Source organism: Petaurus breviceps, unplaced genomic scaffold (genome assembly GCF_028583685.1).
Source record: "Petaurus breviceps papuanus isolate PSGF00001 unplaced genomic scaffold, PetGlider_PUasm1.0 188, whole genome shotgun sequence".
Lineage (NCBI taxonomy): Eukaryota > Metazoa > Chordata > Mammalia > Diprotodontia > Petauridae > Petaurus > Petaurus breviceps.
The window spans coordinates 42,049,906-42,062,742 of record NW_027185804.1 but is presented as its reverse complement, the minus strand read 5'-3'; the positions used below and the strand labels follow the sequence as shown (position 1 = coordinate 42,062,742).

Sequence of the window (12,837 nt, the reverse complement as noted above, 5' to 3'; positions counted from 1 at the left end):
AGAGAGAGAGAGAGAGAGAGAGAGAGAGAGAGAGAGAGAAAGAAAGAAAGAAAGAAAGAAAGAAAGAAAGAAAGAAAGAAAGAAAGGAAGGAAGGAAGGAAGGAAGGAAGGAAGGAAGGAAGGAAGGAAGGAAGGAAGGAAGGAAGGAAGGAAGAAAAAGAAAGAAAGAAAGAAAGAAAGAAAGAAAGAAAGAAAGAAAGAAAGAAAGAAAGAAAGAAAGAAAGAAAGAAAGAAAGAAAGAAAGAAAGAAAGAAGTATGATCACAGTGCCTAGGACATACTAGATAAATATTCATTGCCTTACCTTTCCATTTGGTTTATCACATTTGAGAAAGGATATAGATAAACAAAACAAGATTGGTAATGGCTTTGAATTACTGTCATGAAGAGTAATGAGTAGGGGTTAAAAAGAGAAAGATTAAGGCTTAGGAAAATCTACAATATATTTTATTCCAAAGCATCTTAGCAAGTACTAGAGTCACTGCAGCCAGAGACCTTCAAACAATGACTACGCAAAAACTTTGAAACTCATCTTTACTGACATGATACAAAGGGTAATTTGGGAATAATTAGCAATGAAGGGAAAGCAGTGCATATCTTCCCTCTTTCTCTGGTAGAAAGCCAGATTTCTGAGAAACAATCTTAAACAGAAATATCAAGTTTAGGATATACCATATGTGATGAAAACAAAGAGGCTGTTGTGGGAAATAAACAGCTTAACAATTTGGGGGATTATTCAGATAGATTTCTCTACCTGAAGAAGGCATCCCCCTTATTCAACCCAACAGAATGCAAAGTTGACAAAGCCATCTTGCTCTTTCAAAGCTGTACCTTTTCAAGAGTACAAATAAAATTTGCCATCACTACAATTTGTCTTTGAAAGAAGAAAAAAAAAACACCTTTTTTTTTTTTTTAATCACTCCATGGTAGTCTTTCAAATGAATGGAACTAAGAACAAAGCCAAATACAAGAAGGTAAATATGATTGGCTCCATTTATACTCCAACTGATCCAGATCATATGATCCTAATCCAATAAATATTCATTAAACACTCTTTTAATGAAAATCACTTAGCTATTCAAGAAACAATACTAACAACATAGTTATCTCAAACAAGGAGCTCATGGTCTTAGTAACTGGGACACAGAATATAAGTAGAGATCTCCTTATGTGATACTTTGAGAAAGAGGGAAATGATTCTGCTACTGATCAATTAAATTATAAGTAATTATTCACAACATGCAGAGCATTGTTCCAGAATAAGGACAAGAGAAGACATAGTCACACACACACACACACACACACACACAAACAAACAACCCCCACCACTAGGGAGATTACAGTCTAAGGATTCATTGTAGAAATAAATAAAAATGAAATCAATGCACATCATCTATAATTATAGAAAAGTAGTGTGTACTAAAGAGAAGTGAAAGACAATGCAAGAATGATTTCTTTCTTGACTTTGAAAAATGTAAACATGAGTATATTTAAATCTGAATCTATCCTAAAATTAATGGAATTTGAAGAAAACTAAATTATACAGTTCCATTATGAAAATCTTCTCATAGGAACTAGATTTCGTAATTTTCCTTACTCTTTGAATGCATTTCTATCTTTCTATCCATCCTGGGGATGGATAGATAGAGAGAGAGACACACAGTTTAAAGATAAATTTGAACTAGGTTTTAGAGATTATGTATAGCAGTGATCTCATTGTTTATGACACAAAGGACCAGAGAAATTGCATTGCTGGTCAAGAGCAATGCTGATAGAAAGTGGAATACATAAGCACCCTCTTAGCATAGTCATTGGTTCTTTTCTCCCCATTGTACTGTGCATATCTGTTGCTAATCTCAGCAGACATTTATTCTAGGAGGGGAAAGTTTCCAACTTCAAAGGTAGAGGTTCTTTTGTGGGCAGGCTGTATGAAAAACTAAAACAAACAAACAAATGAATGAATGAATGAATGAATGAATGATTGAATGAATGAATGAATGAATAAAAGTAAATTGGAAGGGAACCTATTCAGGATTTTTCCATCTACTTAGATGAGGAAATTTTTAGGAAAAAAAAAAAACAAACCAAAGCCTTAGACCCAACTTTTCATTATCAACCGTCAATCTGGTTCCCTCAAAGATCTCCAGCAATGTACCTGCCCTCACCAATAAGTACATTGCTAACTTATAATAAGGAATCATGTATTTTCTTGAAGCAAAAATGAGTGGAATGACTTATTTTTTTCTATAAAGAAAAGAGAATTCAGAAGAAATTGACAGAGGAAAATGAATTGTTGATCTCTGGTAATTCATTGGAACCATTGCACATTAAATAGGAAGTTTGCATTGATTTTCCAGGGCTCTTTTTAAGGCACCTTTTACCTCCTTGTTCCTCAAACTGTAGATCAAAGGGTTAAGCATGGGGATGACCAAAGTATAGAACACAGAGGCCATCTTGTCTATCTCAAAGGAGTGGCTAGAGTTGGGCTGCAAATACATGAAGAGAAGAGTACCATAGAAAACAACCACCACAGTGAGGTGGGATCCACAAGTGGAGAAGGCTTTGGATCTGCCCTCAGCAGAATTCATTCTGAGGATGGCCACAAGAATGAATATATAGGAAACAAGGACAATTAGGAGGGAAGAAAGCAAATTTAAAGCAGAAAAGATCAGAATGATGAATTCTATTTCATTTGTGTCAGAGCATACAATGGACAACAAGGGAAGACTATCACAATAGAAATGTCTGATGATATTGGATCTGCAAAAGGACAAAATGAAAATCTCAATTGTGACCAGCAATGCCATAAAAATGCTATAGAGGTAAGGGATGGCTACCAGGATCAAACACACGGTGTCTGACATGATAACTGTGTAGAGGAGGGGCTTACAAATAGCCACATAGCGATCATAAGCCATGGCAGACAGGATGAAAAGTTCACTGATAATGAAAACCTCAAAGGAAGCTAGCTGGGTTGCACACCAATTATAAGAAATGGTATTTTTCTCTACTAAAAAATTGACGAGCATTTTGGGACCAATGACAGTGGAATAACCAAGATCAGTAAATGCTAGGTGTCTGAGGAAAAAGTACATTGGGGTTTGTAGGTGAGAATCAATCTTTGTTAGAATGATCATGCCCAAATTCCCCACCACTGTGACCAAGTAGATGAGCAGAAATACACAAAAGAGTGGGGCTTGTAGCTCTGGGCGCTCTGTGACTCCCATGAGAATGAATTCAGTCACGGAGGTGGCTAAAGTTCCATTTTGTTGGTCCATGAATTTCATCAAGGCAATCTAATATGGAAAAAGAACAAAGAAAGCTAAGAATTCTGAGCCTTTATCACCCATCATAACTTTAGTATATACAAATGCAGTGGGTAAGAAAAAAGGTACTTTTCCTTCACATGTCAGAGTACTGATGTACAGGAACTCCTTCATCTGTGAAGGTCGTTAAATAAATAGATGGAACAGGATAAAAAATAGCACAAGAACTTGTGTTGACATTTTTCTGGATGGTAGATTGATAGTAAATTACTGAGGAAGATTCTGACATTTTAAACATCCTCATCTGTGGTGTCTGTCAAAGACCAATGCATGAGCCTAATGGAATAGAAAATTACAAGGCAGAGGGCAGCTAGGTGGCACAGTGAGGAGAGCACTGGTCCTGGAGTCAGGAGGACCTGCGTTCAAATCTGACCTCAGACACTTAACACTTACTAAATGTGAGGCCTTGGGCTAGTCACTTAACTCCAATTGCCCTTCCTTCCACCCTCCAAACAAAAAAAGAGAAAAAGAAAATTACAAGATGACAATTTCAAAATGTATATTTTTGCTATTTCCAAATACAGGAGCCTCTGCTGATGAAACATCATAAAATAGCACATATAAAACACAACATCTAATTTGTAAAACACTTGTATAACCTATCTCTTATTACCCTGCCAGTTAATATTATAGCACAGTATGATAGACATAACAGAAAGACCAAATATTAACAGCAGTAAATCCTTATTTCCTTGTGGGTTTCAATAGTTGCTTGAAGGCATCTATACTCTAGCTCTCATCTAGCACTTTTCAAGTCAAAATTATTCTTGATTTGTATGGGAGGGGAGAGGCACAGTAGGGGATGGGTCAAGGAAATAAGTTTGTGGGATGACTGGACATTAAGAAAAGTGAAATCTGTCACCTGAGATAGGTGAGGCACATCCCTTTCGAGTATGTCACTATGACGAAACTTCATCATTCATGGTTTCCTGCAGCCTCTGTTATTTTCAAACGAGGAGGAAGGTCACACTGAGTAGAAATTCAAGAGCCTTTAATACAGTAGGTAAATCAAATTTAATATTTACATCTGGTTTCTAAAGACAGTGTTTCAAATCAAACAAGTGAAATAAAAAGTTATTTTAATGTTTTGGGGCTCCTCAATGCATCTCTATCCCTACCTATTTCCTCCCCCCAAAACTAAACAATCAAAAAACAAAGCAGAATTAAACCTGTGAGATTATAATCTTTCTTCTATGTCTAGAAAGTAAAACTTCATCATAGATATTACAGAAGATGTTATAATTCCTGCTCTGAAATTGTCACTAGTCAAAGTGATGCAAAAATGAACCATTCTGCATGTCATGTACCATTTAATTCTCTCTAATTAAAGGGATTACAGAAGGGAGGTGAATATAATTGATATATTCTTCTAGTGCAAACAAAATAATGTGGACATTGATTTTAATGTTCCTTTCATAAAGCTTGAGTAATGTCTGAGTTTGACAACCAGAATGAGCCGAGCTTAGGGTAATGCCTCAGCGAAATTTCATTCTATTTTCATACATGTTGCAAATTCATTCATTGTTTGGTTGGTGAACTATTTAATAGTCTGCTATCCTCACCTAATTTTGATATTTTTAAAAATCAAAATACTGTTAATAAACCTATATCTGGTATTCTAGCAGTCTAACTAGGCAAAATCCTATGGACTGAGGCATGTAATTTATTTTTCCGTTCCAAATACACATACATACACATATATACATATATGTTCTCAATTTAATGTTACTAATAAGGATACTATAATCAGTTAGGACTTCTTTAGCACTTAGTTTGTTCTAGCCACTGAGCTAAGGCTTTTAGAAATGTCACCCTATTGTTTTTCAAAACAACCCTGTAAGGTTGGCTCCCCTTCCATTTTACATTTGAAGAAACTGAGGCCGACACTGATTAAGTGGCTTGCTCACCATTATTCAGTTAGTATTTAAGGATAGATTTGAACTTGGGTAGTCCTGAGCTATGGTCTAGAACTCTATCCGCTCTGCTGACTAACTTTCTCCATTTGTCAAGTCATGGTTACATCCAACCATGATCAGGTAAAATGGACTAAATCAGTTTTGGTATCAATATTGACAAGTCTTCATGTTTACCAAAGTGACAAGAATATTTTTGCTCTGAATTGAAGCTTCCAAAGAATGTCATTGATTTTATCTTTAGCCAGCATGTCTAAGTGGGGAGTTTATCTATCTAATTAAATTCCACGTGAAGGAATGGCACTGTATAACATATAACTTGCCCTGGCAATTCTCATTATTAGAATATTTCTCTGCCTTCTTAACTGGGGGCACTTGTATGAGAGTCTAGTAATGCAAAAAAGATGATATTGATTCAAGCTTCAAAGCCTCACCTCTCACATCTGTAAGAGAAATTTTCTGGATAATTGGTTTTCAGCTAGAGTCACAGGAACCAGTTGGAGACACCTACACTTTAAGGCAGAAATTATTAAAAGTGATCATCTTTTAGAACTCCACTATGGCAAATGAAAATAAAAGGAGGGGGTAATAGTTTCACCTGTACTGAATTTGCTGCATCTCACTTATATAGCCCCTGATATTACCTGCACTGAGGAGAAATTATGACTTTCTTGGTGCCCATGAGACATAATCCCTAAATGAAAGGAGAACTTCAAAAGAGTTAACATTTCATGTCATCTCCTCAGGGAATATTTATAGCAACATTTTAAGCTGTATTATAATTGTTAAAAAAAATTACCCCACCATGACTATAATCATTTGAACCTGTATCATATCAATTATATTAACAAATTATTTTATCCTAAATCTGACATTCTAGAAGATAGGACATCTTATTATCTATTCAAATATGGTTACTACACATCCCTTAAGGGTTCTTGGATATTTTTTCTTTATTCCTTTTTTGCTCCCCTGGTTCCCCTAGTTCCTAAAAAGCTCCAAATCAGAGATATTCTCTTTCCTGAACTATGCACTTGGAACAACATGATTATTGAACTATATGAGGATAAAGCAGAGATGCTATGGATAGGAATGATGAGGTCTACCATTTGCTAACTGATGCATATATATTTTAAGTAAGAATTTATATTTTATAGTAGTGTATGTATATATGTAACCTATGTATATATAATATCAGTACATTCCTAAAGTTATGCTCAACATAATCTACATCTCCTCAATTTTGGAGATTATCTTATTCTAAAATTTTAATTTTTTCATTTCATTGTGTCAGGAATTCTGAAGGAGGTTTTGTCCCAGAGAACTATAATGGTGATGAAAAATATAACTGATCAGTTGTGTATGTCAAAGGGCACAAAATTATATTTCTTTAAATTTTATTACAAATTGGATTTTGTTTTTTTTTCTTATGTCTTGTAGAATGAAAGATGTAACATGTGTGTGTATGTGTATGGGTGCATACACTCACATGCATTTAGTTGAGGGTTTCACTGGTCCAGAACTTGCATTTTATTACTATAGGAAATTCATATTGTGGAAATTTAAAAAATTCTCCCATGGTGCTAATCAACAAGTAAACAATAAAATGATCATAAAGAGTGGCCAGAGACATAGAGAGGATAAGGATACATTTTGCCTTCCTTGTGGTATATGTTTTAAAATATTAGTCTACCCCTAATTTCTTCCCAAATGCTTTGCAGAACTCCCCGCAGTTTCTGTCAAAAAAGGAAATCTTCCCCAAGTATTAAATTGCCAGTTTTATTGACCAGTTGAGTTCAATTTCTTATGATTCTTTCATAGCTACTCTTTTCTGCTGACCTTCTTTCATATTCTTTAACCAGTAATAAATGGTGTTGATAATTTTCACTCTCCAGAAAAATGAGGGATCAGACACCTGCTCACTCCTCTTCATGTCCTACTCTACTAGTGTCACCATTCCAGGAATCACTTCCCTCATGCCACATCCCCAACAGATACAAACACTGGGGATAAAATCTACTCAATATTCCAGCTCATATCTGAAATGACCAGACTAAGCAATAGCAACTGAACTATGCCATATTCCCCTAAAAACAACTCAGTCTCGGGACTTCCCTGACACCTTTCTTTACAATTAAAGTGAATCAGGGCCTAGAAATATGTTATGATACCCAGATCTCAAGTGCATCCTATGTTTATTCAATATTGTATGAATTTTTTGTATAACATTTTTTCTACTGGTATTATACAGGCATTGGTTTTTAAAATGTGTTCTTATCATTGACTTTTGAGTTTAGAATGTCAATTTAATTGTCCAAATATATAGCTACAATTCTATAACTGATTATTTTGTGCCTAATGTTTTTGTCTTACTACAAACATGTGCATCTTATGTATATGATGCTTTTGGAAGTGGTAGACACCACATAGGAATGACCCATTTCCTTTTCTGTGTGGTATCTCAATCCTTGACTGATACTGACATCTTTGTTTTTCAATGATATTTTCTTTGTCTATGGCCTATTTATTTTCTCCTCCTCCTCCTCTTCCTCCTCCTTCATCTTCTTCCCCTAGAATTCTTCTTTTAATATATCGTTTCTGCCTGTGATTCCCAGTATATCTCACATTTTGGGACTGTGCCACTCATGGTTTTTCCAAGTGTAGAGTTCTCATATCGTGGTATATCATCTCAAATTTGGGAAGCAGATACGATGAAATGAAGACATCCTGCCATTCTATCCTAAGTGCTACATATTATTCCCCACTTTCACTTCATATCCTTGAACTCCCACACAACCCCTGGTGCTGATTCCATTCCAGATTTTTCCATTTTACAAGGCAGATGGTCTACTGCTTAAAGAAAAGTTTACTGGAATCTTCCAGTTTGTCTGTCAAGAGGAAATTATATCCTTGGAGTTCAAGTATGCCTCCATTGTCCACCTCTATAAAAGAAAGAGAAATAGGATATTCTGTGACAATCTCAGAGGGGTTTTTCAGTCACCACTGGTAAGGTTGTTGCCAGAATCTTCCTTAATAAGCTGATCATTTACTTGGAAGATGCTTACAATGGTTACACTAAATAAGAGTAGGACCACAAGTCAAGCGGCAGCCTAGTATAAGGGATCACAGATAGGGGGCTAGACTTATATTAAGGAAAACCTCCGCCAAATCTTGTCTCCAACACTTATGGTTTAAGTGATCTGGCTACCTTATCTCATTGAACCCTGGCTTTCTCTTTTGTAAAATGGTGAGAAACTATTGTTAAACTTGAATTATGTTAATTAGCTACCTATATTTTTGTCTGCCATTTTTCACCCTTCTTCCACTAAAATTCTTAGATCCCTCTTAAAATACATATAATGAAATCAGTTTATCATTTTTTTCCTACTCCAAAATTATCTATTTATGCAGAAACATTAGATAATTCAAACAAAACCAAACAAAACCTTACCCTAGCATTAATTAAACATTGCAAAGATATTTAGACATTGGCCTCTGAGAATATTTTTACTCATAGGGTGTGAAGGTAGCTGCAGATGGGTTGTTGTAGGGAGAAGCAGGTGTCAGCTACTTTTATTTCAGTAGAAATGAAAGTAAGTTTGGGGAATAAGCCAAGTCATTATGAAAAGTTCCTGTTTTCAAATAATGTAATAATTAGACTGTTAATAAAATAATTCAGTTTTCTAATCAAGTCAAGGGAAATCACATGTTGCACAATTTGGGTGCAATACTTTTCATGAAAAGTACACAATACTGGAAAAATAATTTTTAACATTTCATGTTTTAAGATGTTCCACAACCAATCACTAGTCCATTCCACAGTTCCTTCCCTTTTAATGATTTCATTTAATACTGTATAAGTCAAAGTCTTCAATTTTCTACTTTGATCATCTGATCACCACTCTTACCCAAGTCCATTCTCATTGAAGTAAATACTAGGAGAGGCTGTAATGCTCACTAATACAGAATTAATTTCTCAAGACTAATGCAGAACATGTCCTCTTCCTGGGGTGGGAATTTTTCCTGGGGTAAAAAAGGAGGAACTCTGAAACTTATCAGGATTTTTGGACCAACTACTTTGGAATAACCAAGATCAATAAATGCCAGATTCTTAAGAAAAAAAAAATACATGGGGATTTAGAAATCGAAATCAACACTGATTAATATGCCCAAGTTCCCCAGAACTGTGATAGTGTAGTTGAGGACAAATACCCCAAAGTGGGCATCCCAAAGATCAGAATGATTTGTGATGCCCATGAAAAAGAATTCAGTCACCTAACTTCTGGTGGTTTCATTCTGCTGAATCACCCCCTCTATCTAAGGAAGATAATATGGGAATTAAAAGTAGATGCCTTCTTTGTATAGTGTTTGTCTAGTCAATTAGGTTACTGTAGAATAGAAAGGGTTAAGATAAGATGAACAGGGGGCAGTCAGGTAGCACAGCGAGTAAGAGCACCAGCTCCAGTGTCGGAATGATCTGGGGATCAAATCTAGGCTCAGATGCTTAGCACCACACCCAGAAATAACAGGCAGTGTAATCTTGAGCAAGTTACTTAACCCCAATTGCTTTAAATAAAATAAAATAAAAAAGATAAGATGAACAGGAACTTTCCCACTAATATTGAATGTATTTATACTGTATCACATCACATCACATTAATATCCTGTGACTAAAAGAAAATTTATTATTTTTAAAATAAATTAATAGTAAATTAAGAGACTTTATGAACAAGAAAGGGGATAGAATAACCTGCATAATTGTGTGTGTGACTGCCTTTCTCTGAAATATGAAGAGACTTTAAGAAAATAAGCTTGTTATTTTAAAAAGGTCCAATCGCATGACATAAATCTCAAAGATCTCTGGGTTTTCATATATCATTGTTGTTATATTATTGTTAAATTATATTGTTGTTATATTATTGTTGATCAGTGTCCCTTGACAAAAGCTCTTTTATTTCTTTGCAGAAAACAAACAAACAAACAACATAACATCAATGACATGTAGCAGAGCTAGGGCCTGTTATCTACTTTCTTTCATAGAAATATTTCACAAAACTTCACTTATGGTGAATTAACATGACCCCTAAATTGTTCCATTTACCCCTATCATGTGGAAAATGCTTGGTTTTTGGAATTGATCTGCTTGGGTCCTGTCAGATTTTTTGACACCTGCTTTCCAGAGAAGATAATAAACCAAGAATAGTATCTACTCATCAGGAAGTTAATATGTTTTATATCTTGTTCATAATTTTACTATTGACAACTATTGGACCGAGACATTATGGGTTTCTTAGTCCCCATGAGGCCATATTCTGCAGAATTTTAATATAGTTTATACTATTTTCTCATATAAATTACCTAGCTCTAGTGTCACTAATGTGTAAAAGTCTTTATAGTTTTTGCTAATTCCATGAGATATTTTAAAAATATTTACCAAATGGCAAGCTCCTGTAAATGGGTGATGTATTCTGGTGGCATCAAGCCCAAGGACAGTCAGAGAATTTTGAGAGATGCTATCACCAATCAATATTATTTTTACTCATATACCAAACAGATGAGTAACTACTGTGCAAATTGTGGTATAGAGATGTAATGGGAATGTAACTTTTTAAGATCTTCCTGGCCCTTAGGCTTAAGTGCACCTGGAGCCTGTGGTGGGAGCCTTGTTTCTCAGGAGATACTTTGTGATTGGGCAGGGGGTCAAGAAGGTTGTTACATTCTCTGAGCCAGGAGAAGGCTATATTAACTCTGTTGTGAGGCTTTGTTTTGGGACTCACTTTGAGAAATGTTGTGTGATTTGATCAGATGAGACTCTGGGAAGCCGCTGAGGGCCCCCAGGCTTTGAAAAACCCAGATGTTGATGGTAACTGTGATTTGGCATGGATGTAATGATTGGACAGTTTGGAAACATGTCTGCTTGATCTGTTTCTCTGTCTTGATAATTCTGTCTGTGTACTCTAAAGTTCGGGGTGCTGACCTTTTTCCCCTGAACTAGGTAAACAATATATGTTTGATCAATTAAAGTAAGCATGTTAACCCATTTTGAGTTGCTTTCCTTTAGCAAAGCAGATCCAAGGACCTGTGTTGGCAGCCACCCTGCGGATGCTGGGATGCTTGCCGCTACAAAAGTTAAATCAACAATATGAAAACTTGCCTTTTTATGTATATCTTGGACAGATGATATGCAAATGGATTCAATTTTGAACCCAGAAAGAATTAGGAGAAGGTGAGCAGGCCAGATTGGATTTGTCTTTAAGGAATTCCAAAGATTTCTAGAGGGAAGTAGATATTGAAATGGCTTTAGAGCACTCAGTCTACAGTCAGGAAAAGCTGAGTTCAGTTCTAGCCTCAAATACTAATTATGTGACCTTTAGTAAATAACGTATTTCCCATCTGCTTTTTTCCTCCACATAAAATGGGATCTATAATAGTACATATCTCCTGCAGTCTGGTGAGAAAGAAATTAAATTTATCATCAGGAAGCACAATGACTGAGAAATGATCTTATATTAAGGAAGACTTAGGAAAAATGTTGCCTCCTTTTGTTCACTTATAAAGCTTTTATTTTTAATTCAAATCAAATGTATGATTTTACATTTATTTCCATCAAATTCCTTTAAGTTGTTCATCTCATCTTAATACATGTCAGGTTTATGACTTGCTATGGAAATTTGTTGGGGTTTATGTGGAAATAAGACCTAGAGGCAAGAACTTCCTAGAATAACTACTATTATTACAAACACTGTTACCCTGGGTAAATCACATAGCATCTGTCCATCTGAGCTTTCTCTACTTCAGAAGTGGAGGCCATAATAAAATCTCCTCCAGAGAATTTTGTTAGGATCAAATAAGGCTTCTACTTTCCTTCTGGGGCACATCATGAAGAAGACGATCATAATACTCATATGGCTAAGTCAAAGACACCAAGACATAGAAAAAGAAACTCTCACATCTTGTTATCTTAATATTTGATGTATCAAATATAATTTTACACAACATATATGTATGCATATTATAAATGTCATCTGAACAATTGGAGAAATATTAATTTTTCATGGGTAGGCTGAACTGATAAATTAAAAATGATAATTATACCTAATTAACTTACTTATTCAGTGCCATACCAATCAAATTACCAAAAAAAAATGCACAGCTAGAAAAATGATAACAAAATTTATCCAAAAGATCAAAAGATCAAGAATGTCAAGGGAACCAATAAAAATGTAAAGGATGATGCTTTAGCTGTGCTGGATCTCAAACTGTATTACAAAGTGGTAATCACAAAAATAATCTGGTCCTTGGTAAGAAATAGAAGAGTGGATGAGAGAAATTGATTATGTATACACTACAGAGAAGTAAATGACCATAGTAAGCTAGTAAGTGTTTGACAAACTCAAAGATCCAAGATTATGGGATAAGATTGCTGGGAAAAGGGAAAAGCAATTTGTAAGAAACGAGGTATAGACCATCACTTGAAGGCACACACACACATTTGTGTGTGTGTGTGGTCAAAATGGATACATTATTTAGATGTAAGGGGTGAAATTATAAATAAATTAGAGGAATCTGGGATATTTCACCTGTCAAATCTATGGATGA

The 12,837-nt window shown here is 35.2% G+C and overlaps 1 protein-coding gene across 1 annotated transcript; it reads right to left on the bottom strand.

Moving 5' to 3' along the window:
* Positions 1–2,326: 2,326 nt before the first annotated feature.
* On the bottom strand, positions 2,327–3,665 carry LOC138163921 (olfactory receptor 8K1-like). Its single transcript, XM_069091652.1, has one exon. The coding sequence runs from the start codon at positions 3,284–3,286 to the stop codon at positions 2,327–2,329; it is 960 nt and encodes a 319-aa protein (XP_068947753.1). The 5' UTR covers positions 3,287–3,665.
* Positions 3,666–12,837: the final 9,172 nt, after the last annotated feature.